This window comes from Chinchilla lanigera, unplaced genomic scaffold (assembly GCF_000276665.1).
Source record: "Chinchilla lanigera isolate Chin_1 unplaced genomic scaffold, ChiLan1.0 scaffold00040, whole genome shotgun sequence".
Taxonomy (NCBI): domain Eukaryota; kingdom Metazoa; phylum Chordata; class Mammalia; order Rodentia; family Chinchillidae; genus Chinchilla; species Chinchilla lanigera.
In genome coordinates, this window is record NW_004955441.1 from 11,101,144 (window position 1) to 11,123,490 (window position 22,347).

Sequence of the window (22,347 nt, forward strand, 5' to 3'; positions counted from 1 at the left end):
CTTTGCTCAACTTTGAAAGGATGGTCTGAACTATTACTATCTACGGAGAAAGCTAGGTTTCTCACCTAGAAACCTACGCTACTGGTATAATTTTTCTCTCCTATATTTACCACTTTGTGTCTGCCCACAATGAAATTCATCTGTCATTTTTCTATTAACTCAGAGCTTTCAAAAGTATTTCTATATTGGGGCTGGGGATTTAGCTCAGCGGCACACCGCCTGCCCGGCAAGCACAAGGTTGTGAGTTCGATTCCCAGAACCGGGAAAAAAAAATTATTTCTACAGATACATTAATTAGGTTAGTATTTTACAGTTCAGTTCAAGAAAAATGTGACTGTCACTTAAAAATGCAAGCTGTTACTATGTAGTTCTCCTCAGCAAGATCTTACATCTTATACCTATAATAAGAATATCTTTGCATATTTATAAGTATAAATAAAATATGGACCTGCCTTAATATTAATACTTTTTTTTTTTTTTTTTTTTTTTTTTTTTTTGAGACAAGCTTCTGCTATGCAGTTCAGGCTGGCCTTGAGATCACTTTGTAGCCCAGGCTGGCCTCGAACTCACAATGATCCTCCTGCCTCAGCCTCTTAAATGCTGGGATTACAGGTGTGTGCCACCACACTCGGCAGTAGTTTTAGATTTTAACATGGCGAAGAAGCATCTGTCTAGTCTTTAAGGTTTTTTAAAGTTAGGCAATGAATACTGAATTTCATCAAAAGGTCTTCTTAAATTAATTTTTGAACATGTACTATGTTCATATGGTTCAAAGTTGAAAAAGTATAAAAATTGTATGCAATGTTTATCATCCTAGAACTACGTTACTATTATATGCATGTGCATACAAGCAAACAATACTGCTTTCACAATGGTATCATACTATATACATTGTTCTTCACCTTTTTATTTTGAAGAATACCCATTCATCAGTACATGAAGAGATTCTTCACATTTTGAGTTGCACAGTACTCTATTATGAATGCTCCATAACTTATTTAATCCCCCAAGAGAGACATCAGTGTTCATTCTAATTTTTTGGTATTACAAACAAGTTACAAAAAATGCTCTTTTGCACATGTGAGTTTATATGTACCTAAACTCTAACAAATGGAACTGCTTGATCAAATTGTATGAGCAATTTTTACTTTGATAGACCAAATACCTTTCTACTTTACTCTTTATTTTTCACTTACCAAGGTTGTAATACCTGTAACAAAAAAATTATTTTATTCTTAACACCCCTAGATGTCACTATAACTCACCAAATAAAACATTACCAACAAATTATAAACTAAATAGCCCTCCCATAAAACTGAATTATAGTATTTATGTAAAGAAATATTCTTTTACAGAAGGAAAAAATATCTACACCTTTCACATACATCACACACCCCATCATACCCAATTTCTGAAGTTTGTTCCATATTTCATGAACAAAATCTGTTCTCTCTTTAAGACTTATTTCAGGCAAGAGGGAACCACAGCTGCGCAGCAGAAGCAAGGCTTGATTACTACCTGGGTTACCTATGGAAAAATATGAACGAATAACATTTAATGTGATACCAATACCATACAGATAAGTATCAAATTTGAAACTGAAATTTATCAATATACAAAAACCTTCTGGCTCTCACCAAAGATAACATTGAGAGCCTCCATACATTAGAAAACTCTTATCCTTACCAGTTACATTTTTAATATTGGTCTGTTTTCCTAAGAAATCCAAGGTTATAAAATCTATGTAATCTGCATGACTACTAAATACAAAAACAGAAAGCCTAATTTATAAGCAGTGCTTATTGTAATTCAAAGACTAAGTTTCCAGTACCATATAAAAATGACACAAAACCGGGTGTGGTGGCGGTAATCACAGCACTCGGGAGGCTGAGGCAGGAGGATCATTGTGAGTTCGAGACCAGCCTGGGCTACAAAGTGAGCTCAAGGCCAGCCTGAACTGCATAGTGAGACCCTGTCTCAAAAAGACCAGGAAAAAAAAAAAAAAAAAAAGACACAAAGCAGTAAAATTAAAACTTTTAAGTCTCAAATTTAGGTTTATAATCAATTACAAAATAATATAACCTTCCTTCAGGGGCTGGGGATTTAGCTCAATGGCATAGCGCCTGCCTGGCAAGCGCAAGGTCATGAGTTCGATTTCTGGTACCAGAAAAAAAAAAACAAAAAAAAAAAGGGAGATTTTATATATATATAAAACCTTCCTTCTTCCTATATGTACAACCTTTACCTACATGTCCCTCAAAGCTTTCAGACAAAAACACTTATTTATGGTTCCATTTATATGAAATATCCAAAATAGGCAAAGCTCAGGGACAGAAAATACGCTAGTGGTTGATTAAGGCTGGGGTGTCGGAAGTGGGGACCGTTAAAGGTACAAGGGTTTATTTCTGGGGTGATAAAAATGTTCTAGTATTAGCTGCAGTGAGAGGTGAGCAACTCAAACCGAAGTGACAAAAATGTCCTTAAATGTACATAATTGTAGTTATAATTCTTATTTCTTTGATATCCCCCTCATCATCAAATTTTATATCTATGCTTCATAATGTGACTGATATCCATGAATAGGCTTCAGGAAGCCTTACAAATGCTTCTTAAAACTGCATGCAAAAAAAAAACAAACTCCATGCAAAATTATGTGTAATTGCACGCTGACTAGCGGGCGGGGGGAGGGGTTGTGCAGTGAAGTTTCCAAGTTTCCATCGGATTACCAAAGGCAAGAATGAATCAAATTGATTTTAGTAGCTAACTGAAAATAAAAGGAAAATAATGATCATCGGTCTTTCTCAAAATCCTTTCTTACATGATCATTTTAGGGAAAGATGACATTATACAAAGGAAGACATGAAAAATTAGGATCTTCCAAAACAACTGACCACTGAAAGCAACTCTTTCTCATTTTATTTATTTATTTATTTTTGGTCTTTTTGAGACAGAGTCTCGCTGTGCAATTCAGGCTGGCCTTGAGCTTACTTTGTAGCCCAGGCTGGTCTCGAACTCACAACAATCCTCCTGCCTCAGCCTCCCAAGTTCTGTGATTACAGGCGTGCACCACCATGCCCGGCTTTCTCTATAATCTATGGAAGAAAATAAAACTTATTTGCTGATTGGTAGATGAGTTGCACAGATAGGGCGATCACAGTTGTAATTATGTTGTAACTATCATCATCATCATAGTTCACAAAATTGAAAGTAACGAACAATGTATTCTACAACCTTTGCTCCTTAAAAATACTTTTAATTTAAACCAAGATTGGTGGGGCATGCCTGTAATCCCAGCACATGGGAGACTGAGGGAGGAGATCGTCACTTTGAGTTCAAAGCCAGCCTGGGCTCCATAATGAGTTCAAGACCAGCCTGGGTTATACAGCAAGACTCTATCTCAAAACACAAACAGACAAACAAATAACTCCAACTTTTTAAAAAGCTTAATTTTATGAACAGAAAATTTTCAAATACCTGAGTGACACGTTCTATCAAAGACTTTTTGCAAAAGCCGCTTTGTAATACGGCCAGTTTTTCGGACAGAATTATCAAATGTCATTAGTGCCCAATCAAATTGACCAGGATGCCTCCTAGACGAAGTGTTCCTCCTAGAAGTGTTCTCATCTAGAAAATCATTCTTTTCTTCAGCAACAATGGCATACAGCCTGGCTTGGTTCAGTAGCTCTCTAAAAAAAGGAAACATGATTAGACTTAAGTCAATTGCTATCTATCTGGGTCATCTTTTTGAGCAAAATTTATCAAAACTGTGAATGAATTACTAAGTACCTAAAATCACATGTGGTATCAGAAATAGGTGAGTATGAACCAGTAGGAAAGAAAGATTTGACTTTTGCTTTAGATGAGATCACACACATAAACTGTATACACACTGAATTCCCTGAGTAGTTAACAGCACCTTGATAACCTTCGGCACATAATCTCTTCAAACTAAGCTACTAATATGGTGTGTTTCAAATCGCCCTTAACCAAAATGGGTTAGTAGAGAAAAATGAAGCAACTTATATTACAAAGTTCTTCTTGCTTCCATAAATGAGACAAAAGATTTAAAATATACCCCAAATTCTGAGTATAAGGTTATTATAAGTTTAAATTTTAAGTAAGTTTATTTAACTTGAAATAACATTCTTTATAAGCTTAAAATTATATAGTTTCTTCACATGATCATTCAGGCCTAAATCCTTCCAATCTGTCTAAAAAAATGCATACATTTACTTCAAATAATTAAAGCAGCCAATAAGTACACTTAAATATTATATACTAAGTATATAGTAACTAAATGTTTTCAAATAAAACTCCAGGGATTATGGGCAGAGCTCAATAGGACAGTGTGTGCTTAGCCTACACAAAGCTCTGGGTTTACTCCCCAGCACACATACAAAAAAGTTACTCCTTTCCTATCCTGGAAAACCAGTCAAAGGGTAAATGATAACTTATGAAGTTGCATTAAAGGACACACCGTACCAGAGGTTTTGCCACAAGGTGATATAAACAACAGATACTAGACTAGATGATCTACCATTGCGATTTGGAGGAAATCACAACCACTCTATCAGTAATTCCACCTATACAAATAAATGGAAAACAATGGGAAAAATCAGGACACTGTCTAAATAAAACTTTGGGGGTGCTGCTGGGGATTCTATGGCCTTGTATGTACTAGTCAAATGCTCTTCTACTAAGCTATATCCCCAGTACACAATGCCCTATCTTTATAAAAGTAATGATTGGCACACTGTTAGTAATTAATTAAGACTTATGAAATGAGCTGAATAAAGTGCTAGAGCCAGGCATGGTGGTGCATGCCTATAATCCCAGCACCTGGGAGGCTGAGGCAAGAGGATTGCCTCAAGTCTGAGGCCAGCATGGGCTACACGGTGAGTTCAAGGCCAGCCTGAACTACATAGCAAGACCCTGTCTCAAAAAAAATCACAAGAAAGTAAAAGGTAGTATGGTACAGGGGGTAAGAAGCTGGACTCTGGACCAGAAAAACAAATAAAAATTAAAAGTGCTAGATCACTACCTACAGACTACGTAAGATTCATAACCTTCCCAAAGGTTCCTATGGTCATTTCTTCGTTACTGTATCAATTGTTACTAAACTATGCCCTTGTTAGTGTCGGGCAAACACAGAATAATGGCATTTTATATCACCCAGGATAATATGTTGAGTGTGCAATCATACTGCTCAAAAACAAAAGCTGAGTAATACAGAAATTACAAAGTGGTAGTAAAGTATACCTGCCAGATTTTCAACAGTGCAAATGTGGTAAATGTTAAAGAGCACAAAAATAAAAGTTTTTGCTAAATACAGCTCTTTAATGCATTCTCTCTCTCTCTCTCTCTCTCTCACACACACACACACACACACACACACACACACACACACACACAGAGGAGGGGATTGCACCTAGGACTTTCAAACTGATCTACATCCCCAGCCCTTTACTGAGCCAGGCTCTTATTACACTGCTAAATTGCCCAGGCTGGGCTCAAACTTGCAATCCTGCTACCTCAGCTTTCCACAGTGCTGATTACAGGTGTGTGCCACCACACACAGCCTAAAATACAGTCTTAAAATGTCATAAGACAAGCCCGGCGTGGTGGCACACACCTGTAATCCCAACACTCAGGAGGCTGAGGCAGGAGGATCGCTCTGAGTTCGAGACCAGCCTGGGCTACAAAGTGAGCTCAAGGCCAGCCTGAACTGCAGAGTGAGACCCTGTCTCAAAAAGACCAGAAAAAAAAAAAAAGTCACAAGACAAATAAAAAATTCAGCCAGAAGACATGTATACATAACTCTAAACACTGTCAAGCTAATTTTTCTCACAAGTAATTCTTTAATGCAACAAAGTTTCCTCCACACAAGTGTGTACAGAAATTGATGTACTATGTAAGTGGAGTAGGGAAAGGATTACACATTTAACCAAAGGATTCTTTGTATATTAATTACACAGCCCAGATTTTCTTTTTTTTCTTTAACAGTGCTGAGGATGGGCCTTGTGCATGCTAGGCAAGTGCTGTACCACTGAGCTACATCCCTTGCGAGAACTTATTTTGAAATCCATTCTAACATACCTTGAGAGAACCAAGAACTCCACAATGGGCACTCCGTGAGGAAGGCAAAGAAACAACCCAAAGGCTAATGCTAGCTGGCCCTAGGCTTGTACATGTGCAAGTATGCGGCCTCCAAATTCTAATAACCAAAGCTGATGTAACCACAGGAGGGGAAATTAATCATCCCATCCAAGTCTCATAACAGTATCTTCATACTTCTGAGTTAAATGCCTCAGGTTTCTCTCCTAAGACTCTGACACTTACCACTAATATTCAGGATACCCTTGAATTTCCTCTGGTAAAATGTGGCATTTTAAGAACAGATATTTTTCTTTTTTTTTTTTTTTTTTTTTTTAATCAAAATGATGGCGGTGGCTCTTTTACTCTTTTAAAAAAAAAAATTATAGCTGAGTGTCCAAATAAAAGATACAAGGACCAGACTGCTATAAACACACTTCTGCAAAATTTCCATTTTAAGCTTGTATCATTTTCTAAAAATGAACCATTTACTAAAAAGTAGACTAAATTTTTAGAGCATTTCTAGGCCTACAAAAAAAGTACATAAAGTACAATCCCCATACACATTCTTTCCCCTCCAGTTTCCTCCATTAGCATCTAATATTTTTTTGTTTGTTTGTTTGTTTTTTTTTTTGGTTTTTCTTTGGTACCAGGAACCGAACTCACGACCTTGCGCTTGCCAGGCAGGCGCTTTTGCCGCTGAGCTAAATCCCCAGCCCCTAGCATCTAATATTAATGTCCTGTATTTACTACAAATCGTAAGCTGATGTTGGCTACTAGGGTTCATTACTTACAGTAGGGTTCACTTTGTGTGTACACTTCTATAGGGTGGCAAATATGACATGCACCCACCTTTCGGTACAAGAGAGTAATGTCGCTTCCTCCAAAATGCCCTGCGCTCTACCTAGTCATCCCTTTGACCTTCCTTTGGGACCTCTGGCAAGCACTGATTTTTCTGAATGTCTCTAGGGTCTTCACTTTTCCAGAGTGTCACAGAGGTGTACTGTAAAGTATACAGCTTTGGAGGTTTGCTTCTTTAATGCTAACAATAGGCATTTACTGCTCTTCCATGTCTTTTCTTGGTAGAGCAGCTCATTTATTTTTACTGCTGCATAACATTCAATTGTACAGATATACACAGCTTGTTCATCCATCCACCAATTGCAGGCCATGTTGCTGTGCTTCCAGTTTGGGGCAGTATTTGTGTACTTTCTGTGGGGACATAAATTATGAACTTGTTTGGTAAGCCTATGTTTAGCTTTGTAAGCAACTGCCAAATTACTTTAGAAAACAGCTGTACCATTTTACATTCCTAGCAGCACTGAACTACAGTCCCTATTTCTGCACATCCTCACCAGCACTAGCCATTCTGACTACTGTGGGAGATCATCACTGTTTTAATTTATAATTCCCTGACACACGATGATGAACATCTTCTCACACTTATTTGCCAATATGTCATGTCTGGTGAAGTACGTTCAGCTTTTCCACCCATCTTTAAGAGTGGAAATTTTTCTTATTGTTGAGGTTTTTGGGTTTGCTGTTGTTGTTTATTTTTGCCTTTTGTTTTTTTTAGACAGGTTCTCAGTATGTTGCCTATGCTGGTCTTGAACTCATGATCCTCCTGCCTCAGCTTCTTGAATGCTAGGATTACAGGAACGCAGCACCACACCTGGCTTATTGTTGAGTTTCAGAAGTTCCATATTTTTTTTATGGTATCAACTTTTTAAAAAGGCATTATTCATTCCTTTTTAACTCTGAAAATACACCAAACTAATCATACATATTCTTAAACTCTTATTTTTCTCTTTCCCACTGGTATTATGAGCCAGTTTAAGTATCACTTTGGAGCCACCACAGTTGAAAGACGGGGAATATGGATGCAGATTACTAACAGGTAATTACTTATATGTTCAAACTTATCTAGTCACAGTGGAAGGCTCACAATTTTGCAGAGTGGTAAAAATTAAACCTCGACAAGAAAGATCTTCCAGAAGCAGATATGGAAGGAATGTGGACTTTATGAAATGCTTACAAACTGTAAGATTGATTTCCACAGAACTGCTATTTCAGCTTACTGCGTTGTACTATTTGATAAACAGGTATCTCAAATTCACTTTTTATTTTCTCAGAAATCCCCAATTTAACTATTCTATTTGCATTTCTTTTAGCCTAATATACTGAACCATATCAACTGATTTTCAAATGTCAGGCCAGGTTGCATGCCTGTAGTCCCAGTACTCAAGCAGCTGAGGCAGAAGATCATTCCAAGTTCGAGACCAGCCTGGTCCGTAAAGTGAGCTCAAGGCCAACCTGGACTGCATAACCAGACCCTGTCTCAAAAAAAAAAAAAAAAAAGACAGAACAACAACAACAACAAAAAAGCCAGCTTGCACACATGACCACTTGGTTCAGCTGTGTGATCTTTTATACAATGAAAGATCTGCTTGAGTTTTCATGTCAAAATAAAAAAGATGGCCAGGCGTGGTGGCACATGCCTATAATCCCAGCACTCGGGAGGCTGAGGCAAGAGGATTGTTGCGAGTTCGAGACCAGCCTGGGCTACAAAGTGAGCTCAAGGCTGGCCTGAACTGCACAGCAAGACCTTGTCTCAAAAAGACAAAAAAATAGAAAATAAAAAATAAAAAAAAATGAGGCCTCCTTCTAAAAGGGGTTGGTACTCATTTCAAACTCTTCCACTGCTACCTACTATGGCACTACTACCTTGTTCCCTCAAATGCAAACTCTTAGGGTAATTGTTTTACTGCTCAGGGTCTCTCACCCTTCACAGTTCATTTATGGAATCGTTAGATGTCTTTTTATTCCGAGGCTTTTACTGAAACCAGAATAGAGGACACCCCTCCAAAGTCGCCGTTCAGAGTTCACTGGCTCAATCCTTTGTGGAATTTTTTCCTTAGAACCTAACTAGTAATTGTTTGCAGAAACCCTTAAACTTCACAAAAAACTGCAAATATCCTCTACAACTGTTTTTCTGGCTGAAGGTTTGCAAGTAGCCAATCCCAAGTTATTCAGTTTCCCTTGCTGCTGACTGGCTACTGCCGTCTAACCCATCTCCGCAGATGAACCAGCATTCCCACATCATGAACAGGCTGCTTTACTACCTGTAGCTATCTCCAGTGTTCTCAGGGGTTTTGCTGCTGTTGTTCTTAAAGCCAAAATGCCCTATGCCTTCTAAGGCTTCTGGCAGTGAACCTAAGTGCCAGAAGTTTAAGACACTCTAGGAGGAGGCTGAACTACTATGGATTTGCTGTGGGAACTGAAGTTATTCTGCAGTAGCACAGTAGGCATTTATAGGCATTTTTCTGACCAAATCTGAAATCTGCAGCTTTTCACAGTTTACAGGTACTCTAGGCAAGTAACCCCCATGAATCTAGGGTCCACTGTATATGGATGTCTCACTAGTCTCTCAGACTTCAGCTTCTCTTTACACAATTGCCAAATCAATCAATCCTAAAACCATTTTTTTCATGTCCTTCCCCCTTTGAGAACCCATAGCTGTTGTTTCTGCCACATAAAATTAAGCTATTTTACTTAATTCAGAAGATATTGGGCCGGGGATATAGCTCAGCGGCATAAGCGCCTGCCTGGCAAGTACAAGGTCCTGAGTTCAATTCCTGATACCAAAAAAAGAAAAAAAGATATTTATTGAGCACTTTCTAGGTACACAAGACTGTGCTAGGGTCTCTAGTGAGTAAATCTAATAATGAAACAGTTTTGAAATACCAATGGTGTTATATACTATAAAGAAAATAGGGACTATAATGAAAATAAGTAAGAACAAGGCTCTATTTTACATAAACATTTAAGTAAAAGGACACATAAATGTTTGGCCTAAAGATAAAGAGGACCAGCCATCACGATGGCAGTGGAAGAAGGTTCCAGGCAGAGGGAGAACGGGCTGCAGCAAGCCAGAGAATGAACAACAGAGGGTGTCAGAGATGAGGCTGGAGAGGAAAGACTGCTACATCAGAGATTCTGAGACTTTGTTCTAGGTATAGACTTTTGACCAAAACGTAGATTTGTATCAGACTGTGTTGAAGGTTTATAAGCAGTTGTGTCATAATCTATTTCTGTTTTACTCATGAAAATTAACTGAGATGACGCAGTACTTCCCAAATTATCCTACTTCTGCTTGGCATGATGATTTTAGATAGCATTCAGGCAAAGACTGCCCATTTCAGTATGTTCAATTATTTTTTTAAATAAGGAAAAATAACTATTACACCAAGCTCTTTATTTTACTTTTTTTTTTTTTTTTTTGGTTTTTTTTCCGGTACCAGGAATCAAACTCATGACCTTGCGCTTGCCAGGCAGGCACTGTGCCGCTGAGCTACATCCCCAGCCCCTTTACCACCATTTTTGCTTAAGATAAAATTAAGTTTAAATCTAAGTCAATGTACTGCAAATAAATAATTCTGACCAAAAAAAGTGAAGACGAGCAGGGCGTGGCGGCGCATGCCTGCAATCCCAGTATTCGGGAGGCTGAGGCAGGAGGAACGTTGCGAGTTCAAGACCAGCCTGGGCTACAAAGTGAGCTCAAGGCCAGCCTGAACTGCATAGGGAGACCCTGTCTCAAAAAGACTAAAAAAAAAAAAAAAAAAAGTGAAGGCAACATACAAATGTACAAAGTTTCAGCAAGACTGAGAAAGTGTACATAAGAGACCAGGGAAGGTGAGCTTAACAAATATTAACTAAGTATTTACTAAAGTGTTTTCTTCTTTAATGAATTAGCAGAAATCACAAGACTTATTTTAAAAGGCCTACTCAATCCAAGCTATGCTATTCAACATAATATGACTCTAGAAAAGATACTGGGTCTTTCTAAGCATTAGCTGCTTCACTGAAGAAAAAAATCTCTATTCTTAGGGGCCAGGTATGCAGCTCACTGGTAGAGCACTGCCTAGCAGGTATAAGCCTTTGCGTGCCAAGCCCAGTACAGGGGAAAAAAGAAACCCACAGACATATGACGTATGATCAAAATATACAGTGAATGTTTAAGTTTGTTTTTTTTTAAATTAGTATAGTATAGCTCAGTGGCGTAAGCACCTGCCTGCCTGCCTGCCTGCCTGGCAAGCACAAGGTCCTGAATTCGATTTCTGGTACCAAAAAAAAAAAAATTTATTTCAGTGAAAGACACACCACCATTAATCCCCCTTCAAAATATTCACCTTAGCTTTATATTACATAGTTTATACACATATTCCATGATCCTTGCCACTTTCTGAAGCAATTCTGGAAATTCTCTTTGATGAAGACTATTTCTGTCTAGTCCCAGTCTCCATCTCTCCTGCAGTCTAAGTAAACTTTGTCAAGACCCATACTCCTCAAAACCTTCCAATGAGTTCCAACCATCAACCAACCAACCTTGCTAGCTTCAAGAAGTCAACTGGCCTTTGCAGTATCAGCTCCCACCATGCCTGACAGGGTAAAAGTATGACATCCGAGTCTTCACAGGGTTCTTTCTCTACTCTAGAAGACTCTGAATATCCACTTAACATCTGTGCTCTAAAATTCAAGTGACCCCTTACCACAAAACAAGTATGAATGCCTTTCTCTCTGAAATACAACAGTACAGTATTATATTCCTCTCTTACGGACAGCACATATATAAACGTGCGTGTCAGTCTTCTATGATCTATAAACTTGCACAGGGAGCAGAAGTGGAATCTGACAGACTTCACCAGCCCAAAGGATTCCACCAGTCTTCGTATCTGTTGAAATGTTTCTAAAATAAGAGGTAAGCAAGGGAAAGTTTTCCAACTTTAGAAGTCATACTATCCTATCGTGAAGCGTCCATGATTTCCACCTTTGGGACAATCACCTGTCTAGATGCTTCCAAACAGATAGGCTTATCTTTCCTCTGAAGCACACAACTATTATTCTGAAATCTCACACAAGAAACATACAGGCAGCTTCTAATCTCCAAGTGTGAGAAGTGTTTGCTCTTTGTCCTCCTCACGGCAAATAGGTAAGATCCAAAAGAAAGCATTTGGTTTTTACAAAGGGCTAACACAGGAAGATGATGAGCAAGACCACAGAACACTGGAGAAGTGCACACTTTCCGATGTTTTAACTTTGGAGATTTATAAATTTTAATAGTTTCACTCAATAATTCGCATCTTTTCCTCTAGACAGTATTTATCTGGAAATAAAGATAAATTTGCAGAAATACACCACAGTACATGAGCGGCTTAGATACCGTTTAATCTTTTTACCTCACGATATTTCTTTCTCAATGTTGAAGATGTTCCTTAATTAACAAACACCTGACACATGCCACAAAGTTAGATATCACCAAAGGCAAAGGCAAGAACAGTAAGGCCAGACCCCTGCCTTGAAGGAAATGACAGCCACGTCTGCAGTGCGGGTTACTTGTGTGACAGTGATAATGGCTGTTTCAGGGAGACAGGGTCTACGAGGAGGCACAAAGAGCAGTCAAACGGGAGGGTGAGTGAAGAAAAATTTAACAGAAACAGAACAAGGGGAAAACAGATTTGGGAGGAAAGCTGAGTCCAAACTGATACATACTGGGTTTGAAGAGTCCTACCTGGACCTGGAGGAGGCTTGCAAAGAGACTGTGTGGGTCAGGACGTTATCATCAGAAAGGCAGGCAGTGGCTGATGCCCTGAAACGGAAAGCTGACCCCCAAGGAAAATGAAAAGAGTGAGAAAGCATAAAAAGACCAAAGGCAACATCCCCAAAGACACGACATTTAATATGTGAACATGGGGAAAAGAAACAACAAAGTGAGAAAAACCCCAATGAAAAAGAAAATCAAAGCCGGGGTGGTGGCACACGCCTGTAATCGTACCACTTGGGAGGCTGAGGCAGGAGGATCATTGTGAGTTCGAGACCAGCCTGGGCTACAAAGTGAGCTCAAGGCCAGAATGAACTGCATAGTGAGACCCTGTCTCAAAAAAAAAAAAGAAAAGAAAAAGAGGGGGCTGAGGATTTAGCTCAGCTGCACAGCACCTGTCTGGCAAGCACAAGGTTGTGAGTTCGATCCCCAGTTCTGGAAAAAAAAAAAAAAGAAAATCAAGAGCAATACCATCAGTGCGAAGAAAAGGGTCACAAGAAGCAGAAATTAGGAGACAGGGTAAGACATCAGAGGTTAAGGCCTAAAAAAGTAGACTGGATAATTAAGACATCCTCTGTAAAAATTAAACACATTTTACTAATGATTAGGTGGATAGACAGTATATCAACTGCTCTCTCAAGAACTAATGGTAATCTTTAATGTTTTTCCACCCCCGTATTCTGCAACTGTTCCTCAAAGCACATGGATTTTATATTTTTTAAACTACAACAAAATAAATAAGACAAAGATGGCCTTTACCAGTGGTGGTTGTAGGTAGAAGAGTGAATCAAAGTGAGGAAATGAAGAAGACAGAGGAGTGCGGACAAGGAAGAGAGACTGGGAAGCTTCTCAGTAAATAGAAGCAGCAGTGGTGGCTGCAAGCCTGTAATCCTAGCACTCAGGAGGCTGAGGCAGGAGGATCACTGTGAGTTCAAGACCAGCCTGAGCTACAAAAGTGAGCTCAAGGCCAATCTGAACTGCATAGCGAGACCTTGTCTCAAAAAAATAAATAAATAAATAGAGTCCTGAGAAAAAATTTTTCAGGTGGGAAAGATGTGGGCATGCTTACACGCTGCAGGATACAAGGCTGTACAGACAGTATTTAGAGCCTAGGAAAAAAAATACCTTTATACCTCCAATAATCTGCACACATAGTAGTGGACAAGAGAAAGTCCTTGAAGCTTACTTTCTAGGAAGGAAACAGAACTAGTAGTAGTAAGACATGTCATGGATAAAACTACAATAGGGTAATAGTGTTTTTTTGCACGTTTGAAGTCAGACTTCTAGAAAGAGACATTTAGGTTGAGTCCTGAATGGTAAGAAATCAGCTTTATAGAGATAAGGAAAAGGCCTGATTAACCCTACTTCACAGATAATGAAACGGAGGTTTCTGATAGGGTATATAAGATGTCCCAGATCATGCATCAAGGAAATGGACAGGTCTGATGAACACTCAGACCAATATCCTTCCTACGTAATTGTATTCACTCCCCAGGTATTCAGTTTTTCTCAAATGCAACAATGAAGACAACACTGACCATTTCCCGGCCTCAAGAAAAACAGAAGCGGCACAACTTTCTCAAAATCATCTCTGAAAGATGAAAGATGGAGTCCTATGAAACACAGGTACGACTTCTGAGGGTTAACTGTTCAGGCCCAATAAAAAAATACAAGCAGGCTCCAAATTGCACGAAGATTAACAACTACGTTGTTAAGGAATCATAAAATATTTCCTGGAGAGCCTTAGATACAGCTCAGTGGCACAACGCCTGCCTGGAAAGCTCGAGGTCCTGAGTTTGATTACTGGTACCCACACAAAAAAAGTCCTTCACGTCACTTTATGCATGAACTAGGTTTCCAGGCTGGGCCATGAAGTAACAGTTGTGACTATTACACTATCTAACAAAGCACTTAGCACAAAGCACTTACCGTGTCTCCAGCCCTACAAGAAGTGCCTCAGACAGATACTTTTGTGTAGTAATACTGACACACTATCATTGTTTCCATCTTCTAGCTTATGAGGCCTGGTCACGGTAGGTGATTTGCTCAGTGGCACAATGAAATGAAACAGAGGGGCCTGCAGTTCAGCTCCCTGACATTTCAGACCATGGGTCTTCATCTTCATGCTCGATCCCAAAGCGCCTTTATTTATAGGTCTTTCAGTGCCAGTTTCTCTCCAATGCTCAAACCCATCAGTCTTTTCAAATGAGGAGATAAAGATGAAAGTCTGTGCCAAACTCACCTCCCTGGAATCTCAGCCCAGGAGGCCATGTATTCACACATTTCATCGCCAGTGAGAGTTCACCTCGCCTTTACACCCTCAGATCCCAACACACTGCCTTCCACGCGCTCATTTGCTCAGTGTCACTTACAAATCCCACCGCAGGCCGGGCGTGGTGGTGCACACCTGTAATGCCAGCACTCGGGAGGCTGAGACAGGAGGATCGTTGTCTGTTCGAGACCAGCCTGGGCTACAAAGCGAGCTCAAGGCCAGCCTGAACTGCACAGCGAGACCCTGTCTCAAAAAGACAAAAGCTCCCAAAGTCTCAACACTAAACGAGTACTGATCACCAACGTGACCCGACGTGGGTTAACACCCAAGACGGACACTCGTAGTAGGCGTCCTACCCGAACAGCCTTCACCCCGCCCCCCCAGCTTCCCGGGCCGACGGTAGCCCAACAACAGAAGCCAGTGCGGAGGAGCAGACGGCAGGAATCAAGCCGGAAGCAGACCATGCCCGCAGCCATGACCTTCCGAAGGACCTCAACCCCGGCAGGCAAACCCCGCCGGAAAGCAGCGCGGCCCAACGGCCTGGGGAGCTGGCTCCCGGGGCGCCGAGGAGCGTGGAGAGCCCCCTCCCCGGCCCGGCCGCCGCCGAGGTCCACCGCCCCGTGCAGCCTGGCAGAGCAAGGGCCTCGCACTCACCCCGCTGGGGGCCGGGCGCGCGCGGCCGGCAAACGAGACGCGACGAGCGGCCGGCCGGGGCCGCCCGCCAGGAGGCGCCGGGACAACGGGAGGCGCGGGGACACACTGGCACGCAGGAGCCAGCGGGCAGGTCTCAGCAGGGCTGCCATGGTCGGCTCTCCCCGCAGCAGAGGCACGCTGCGCCAGAAGGACAGGAGGAGCACGTGACTGCGGGTCGCCGGCGCGGGAGAGTCCAAGGGCCGGCGCGCCGAGCGTGGGGGGAGGAGAGGGCTGCTTTCTGTTGCTGCAGGATGGAAAAACTTATTTCTGTGGGGGTTATAAGAGCTCCATCATATATTTTATTGAACAGTATCGGTGTGTGTATTAACTACGGTGTTTATTTTTCCATCTTAAGTCCACCACCTGAGCACATTCAGTCACTCTCTCCCCGCACTCTTCAGTTGGTACGGTCACCAGAGGTCGACTCCGCCCAGGTTAGCGCAAGGGCTTGTGGGGGGCCGACTAGCGAGAACACGCGAGGCGCGCGAAAGGGCAGACTATGAAGATCCGGAAGGACTGGCCCGTTTCCCTTCCCGAGAGCTGCTCCTGCCGCTGATGTTCATTCACCCGGTTTCGCTCAGCCACCAGGTTCCTGCCGCGCTCACTGAGAAGCACGGACTGTAGCTCTCAGAGCGTCGGGCCAAAAAACGCGGAGGACCTTCGTGATTTGTAGGAATGGGGCGAGTGGAACACACTGTGAGGTGTAAAACAATACGTTGCAGATCGAACCAAAGTGCGTCCTCAGCGCCTCATTTTGTGAAATAGGTGGATGCTAACAAAGATTTTAGGGGGCTAGGGATTTAGCTCAGCGGCATAGAGCCTGCCTGGCAAGCGCGAGGTCGATTCCCAGTACCGGAAAAAAAAAAAAAAAGCGGGGGGAATGTTACAACCTTTGCCCGGCATGGTGGCACACGCCTGTAATCCCAGCACTTGGGAGGCTGAGGCAAGAGGATCCTTGCAAGTTCGAGACCAGCCTGGGCTACAAAGTGAGCTCAAGGCCAGCCTGAACTGCATAGCGAGACCCTGTCTCAAAAAGATACAAATTTTAAAAAAAAAAAGATTCTAGTTGAAAGCTGGAATGGAGTTCTTGCTCCTTCCTGACCCTACGCCACCCTTCCCTTCAGTAAATGCTCCTGGGCAGGAAGTAGGGCCCCACCGGTGTAAGTCAGAGCCTGCGGCCAGGTCCCGGACAGGTTAGCCTCGCCTGCCTTCCCCGGGACTGCATACTGGAAGGGTTCTCTGTGCACACGCGGGAAGCCGCTGGCCTCCACCTTCTCCTCACCTGGCTGGCCATGCAGGTGAATGTTCAGATGTTTCCCCTGGAAGCTTCCGCACTGTAATTCTCCACTGGTTGTATACCTGGGAACAGCGAAGTCCCCGAGAGCAGGGACCTCTTCCCGTAGCCAGATCACCGATCCAGTGCCAGACACACAGTGGGTTGCATTACATTTTTATGACTTGATGTGTATTTGAAGATTATCGAGCTCACCTCTCCTTTGAGAGATGAAGGAGTTGATAGCCAGCCCCCCAGAGAAAGGTTAAATAATTTAGTTTGGGTTGTATGACTGAACAGTAGAATATAATTTACTTATTCTGTCACTAGCACTTACCTTTTGAACACATATTCTGTACCAGGCACTATTTGAAATACTGATGATAGAACAGAGAACAAACAAGCCAGGGCTAGAATATGATGAAACTCTCCAAAGTTTAGTTTGTGATGTAAAATAAATCAGAGTAAAGGGAGAGAGAGTGGGTAGGGTGAGGGGTGAGTTGTGATTTTAGGTAAGACCAGTCAGGGTAAAAAGTTCTTCAGAGAATCACCATCTGAATAAAGGAAGGGAGGCCGCTCCTAAACAAGGTGTGGTGACTTACGCCTGCAATACCAGCACCCAAGAGGCTGAGGCAGGAGGATTGCCCTAAATTTGAGACCAGTCTGGGCTACATAGCAAGACCCTGTCTTTAAAAAAAAAAAAAAAGATTTTCTAGAGGAGGGATAAAAAGAGAAATTTATTTATTTTTAAATAAATCCAGTTTTACTTAGAAAACAGCAAATATCAAAACACTGAGCTGAAAACAAGTGCACTCATTCAATTTATGGTTAGGAGGAAGACTGGCTGAAAGGAAAGAGCAGAGGGTATGGGGTGGATGTCAAGGTCAGAAATGTAATTGGGCCGGGCGTCAGGGCGCACACCTGTAATCCCAGCACTCAGGAGGCTGAGACAGGAGGAGTCAAAGATGACTCCAGAATTTTGTTTTTTAGGGAGAGGTTTTTTTGTCATCTTGAAACAGGGTCTCACTCTGCAGTTCAGGCTGGCCTTGAGCTCACTTTGTAGCTCAGCCTGGCCTCAAACTCACAACGATCCTCCTGCCTCAGCCTCATGAGTGCTGGGATTATAGGCGTGTGCCACCATTTTGAACTCCTGAAGTCTATAATAACTACTAAAGAACTTTGCTGGGGCAGTCATTTGTCCACTGATGAATTAATTCATTATTTATTGGACTCCTACAATCTGCCAGGCAGCAAATTTAACTGTTAGGAAAAAAAAAAACAGTGGGAAAAGTAAGAAGTGATCTTTACAGTTGTAGAACTTATATAAGTTTAGGCAGATGTTCACTGAGTAGTCACATTAGATGGATTGAGCAGTGACATACAGGTTCTGAAGGAAAGAGACAGGCTTGCATGAGATATGTGCCTCACCTGGGGAATCAGAAGGCCTTGTCCGTGGAATACAGGGATCCTTAGGTTGAAGTCTGAAAGGTGGAGTTAACACACACAAAGTGCATGTACGTATATGTACACGGTACATAAAAAAAGTGTGCAAGAGAAAGAGCTACTGTTTCTCAGTTCAGGTTTTAGACACACTCCAGAAGCTGTGTCTAGGTGGGGAAATATATGGGATGAGCATCCTTGGTTTCCCCTATAACTTACATAAAGTTAGACTCAAATATTGGGTAGAAAATAGGTGAGTGTGGTGGTACACTTCCAGCATCTAGGAGGTTGAGGCAGGAGGATCACCGTGAGTTCGAAGCCAGCCTAAGCTACATATGACTCCAGGGTCAGCCTACACAAAATGAGACTCTCTCTCAAGAAAGGAAGAGGCCGGGGATACAGCTCAGTGGCACAAGCGCCTGCCTGGCAAGCGCAAGGTTGTGAATTTGATTCCTGGTACCCCCCACCCCCCAAAAAAGGAAGGAAGGCAGGGAAAGAAAGAAAGCTGTGCATTGTGGTGCATGCCTGTAGTCCAGCACTCGGGAGGCTGAGGCAGGAGGATCATTGCAAGTTGGAGGCCAGCCTGGGCCACAAAGTGAGCTCAAGGCCAGCCTGGACTGCATAGCAAGACTCTGTCTCAAAAAGACCAAAAAAAAGGACAGAAGGACCAAATGTGACAATATCTTGATAATTATTGAGTCCAAGTGATGGGTTTGTGAGCTGTCATTTTACTGTTCTAACTGGGTGTGTTTAGAGATGTTAATAAAAGAAAGGAACTTACATGCAGGTTGCATCTTTACGTTTCTATTTATTACTTTGGCAGGAGTTGGAGTTTGAAGAACACCATGTTCAATCATGTTATTATAAATACAAAGTAGATGAAGGTTCCAGGTATACAAAGGCTCCCAGCTGGACTTCTGAGAGTTGTAGACGTTCAAGGGAACATGGCTGATTGGCTTCTCCAACTAATAGTGGTTCAGACATCAAAATTTGCTGTTGTTTCATCTTCCATAAAATATTAAATACCTGACATTACAGACTTTACAATCTAAGACAAAGATTTTCCTTTAGGGTCAAAATTTAAAAAGAAATAAAGGAATGTTTATCTTCAAAATTCTGAGCTGAAAGTATGGCACTCAGGACCCTTAATGGGATATCTAGGAGGCAGTAGGTGTTACTCTTGTTTCTCTTGGGCCGATGAACTTCTCTTTTCTTTTTAATAGTTTATATAATTCAGGCTTTTGGGTTTTTGTTTTTGTTGGGGTTTTTTTTGAGACCCAGTCTCACCATGCAATTCAGGTTGGCCCTGAGCTCACTTTGTAGCCCAGGCTGGTCTCAAACTCGCAATGATCCTTCTGCCTCAGCCTCCCAAATGCTGGGATTACAGGCGTGTGCCACCACACCCAGCTTAATAGTTTGTAAGAATCACGAAGAATTAGAAAATACAACAGATCAATCATAACTCTTTGTGGGCCTATGTAGATCTCCTCCAGTTTTTACACAAACACGTTTAAAATGGCGTTAGCTAGGAACCAAGTGATCGCCTTGAGTTTAAGTGCCTGATTTGCTTAAAACCCTGGACATATTTTTAGCAGCAGATTTAATGTTTCTCTTAAGGCAACTTATCTGATGAATCGAGGGCTTCTCCCATCTGTGACTACATTTTTCATATCCAAATTTATTCATGTATGTAATTCCCAATTATTCAAAAGAATATTCTGTTTAGACCCTTGTTTGCATACAGCCCCAGGATTCTCATTATAAATGGATGTCCAGTTCGGCATGGTTACACCCTTCAGCAACACTGTGTCAAAGGACAATTCTTTCACAAGCACACAACCGGGAAGACAGATGCAGGGCCATTTACTATGAGAAAGTAACCCACGCTGTCACTAACAGCTTGTTGCTGATATTTCCCAAGTGTTCCCATGTGTGAAGGCTAGAAAGTTTATGTGTTTCCCATAGGGCAGATAGTGTCTGGATAAATCAATATAGAAAGGTAGTCAAACATAATTGGCATGAGTCCCTTCAAGACAGAAAGTGGCTACACAGTAATCCTTATAATAGCTGAAAGTAAACTTCAGGAAGTCTTTATTGAAAGTCACTATTAGTTACTAGAATTTGACATGGCTTTCTTAAACCTCCCGGTTAATTGATTTTTTTATTTTTTGTTTTATTTTTAAGGAACTAGAAAATGTCTTTTCTCTAAGCATAGTTTCTGTCCAGCTTGTGTCTTTCTGAAGTGCTAAAAACCAATTTCCCCTGGACACTCTAATGCAACTTTCTTTCTGATAACTTTGGTTTAATTGGGAGAAGGAAGCCTAAAAGAGTTTGCTTGGGCTTAGTAAAGAATATATGAAGGCCGGGCGTGGTGGCGCACACCTGCAATCCCAGCACTTGGGAGGCTGAGGCCGGAGGATCGTTGCAAGTTCGAGACCAGCCTGGGCTACAAAGTGAGCTCAAGGCCAGCCTGAACTGCATAGGGAGACCTTGCCTCAAAAAGACAAAAAATAAAAAAAAGAATGTATGAAGGGCTGGTAGTGTAGCTGTGTGGCAGAGCACTTGCCTAGCATGTAAGAGGCCCTGGGTTCCATACCCAGGGCCGCAGAAAAGCAAAGAAAGAAAACGTGTTGAATTGCAAGACTTATGACTATTAGTCTTGGATGTTCATCTTGGTTTTTCTTTTTCTTCTAATAGATCATGATGCCTGAACTCACAAATAGGCACTTGACCAAGCCTAACCAAAAGTATCACCTGGTCAAAGTGATGATTCTATAATAAACCCAGAAATGAGACCCAGTCTGGCCTAATCAAAGTCTTTCACTAAAGGAGTTACTCCAGATGATATATTGATTTTTAAGGTCATGAAGTTTGAAGGTGGGAAGACCCACCTCTAGAGAGCCTCTTCTCTATCATATGAAGGAATTCCAGTTTTGATGCAAAATCATAAGATCAACATATAGGAGGATGCAAGAGAAAGTGCGAGGGAGAGAATGAGAATGCGGATATTCTGATGGCCTACTTTGATTCTCTGGATCTAGCAGTCCCTGAACTCCACTCTTGGGCTCTCCAGTAAAATGGATGAATACATTTCTATGATTCAGCCACCCAATTTGAGTGGGGTTTCTTTCTGTTCTTTGCACCTGTGAGTTCTGACTAAGGTAGAATTCGGGATGAAGAAATAGAGTAGTATGATGTGCTTACAATGGCTAGCGTTTTAAGGAATTTCTTGGGGGAAAAAAAATGCCATGATATTAGAATATGCATATATGCATACAATTTTTTTATTTGTTTTTATTTATTTTGTAGTGCTGATGATCTAACCTGGAGCCTTGTACATGCTAAACCTATACTCTACCATTGAGCTACCCCAGCCCTTCTTACTTAGTTATCTAGCTAGCTAGCGTGTTAGTTTTGGTCTCCAGTAGCATTCCTACAGGAAAGAACAAATTTCCTTCAGTCATCTGAAGGTACAAGGACAATGGCACCCAGCTTTGTTAAGCAGCTCCCCATCTCAGATCACTGGCAGCCAGCTAACATAGCCTTGGCTGAATTGCCCAGGCCAGATTCTCCGCCTCAGCTTTTTTTTTTTTTTTTTTTTTGGTTTTTCTCCGGTACCGGGAACCGAACTCACGACCTTGCGCTTGCCAGGCAGGTGCTTTGCCGCTGAGCTAAATCCCCAGCCCCACTCTCTGCCTTAGCTTAAGTTGGTGTGCACACAGTCAAGGGAGCAGACATCACAGAAGGCTAAACTGGGATCCAAGAGAAGTCAGAAAAAACTAGAAGGAACCCTTTAGATTGGACTGCTTCCTATACTTCCAACCCCTCCTTTCCTTTACTTCTTCTCTGATGAAAGCAATAATTTCCCTCTCTGTAAAGTGCCATGGTCCAGGATTCCTCCAGAAATGAATGGCAGGTTCATATTATATCACACTGCCAGGATCTTCAGGGGAAAAGATGTGGAGGCTCAGCTTTAAT

The 22,347-nt window shown here is 41.6% G+C and overlaps 1 protein-coding gene across 1 annotated transcript in view; it reads right to left on the reverse strand.

Moving 5' to 3' along the window:
* The window catches only part of Lrpprc (leucine-rich pentatricopeptide repeat containing), a 104,056-nt gene extending 88,234 nt beyond the window's left edge, over positions 1-15,822 (reverse strand). The window contains exons 1-3 of the mRNA XM_013517542.1: positions 15,618-15,822; positions 3,475-3,686; positions 1,405-1,527 (exon numbers count right to left, since the gene is read on the reverse strand). Of these exons, the coding sequence (XP_013372996.1) occupies positions 1,405-1,527; positions 3,475-3,686; positions 15,618-15,766 (484 nt within the window). The 5' untranslated portion in view covers positions 15,767-15,822. The remainder of the gene's footprint in view (positions 1-1,404; positions 1,528-3,474; positions 3,687-15,617) is intronic.
* Between the last annotated feature and the right edge of the window lie 6,525 nt (positions 15,823-22,347).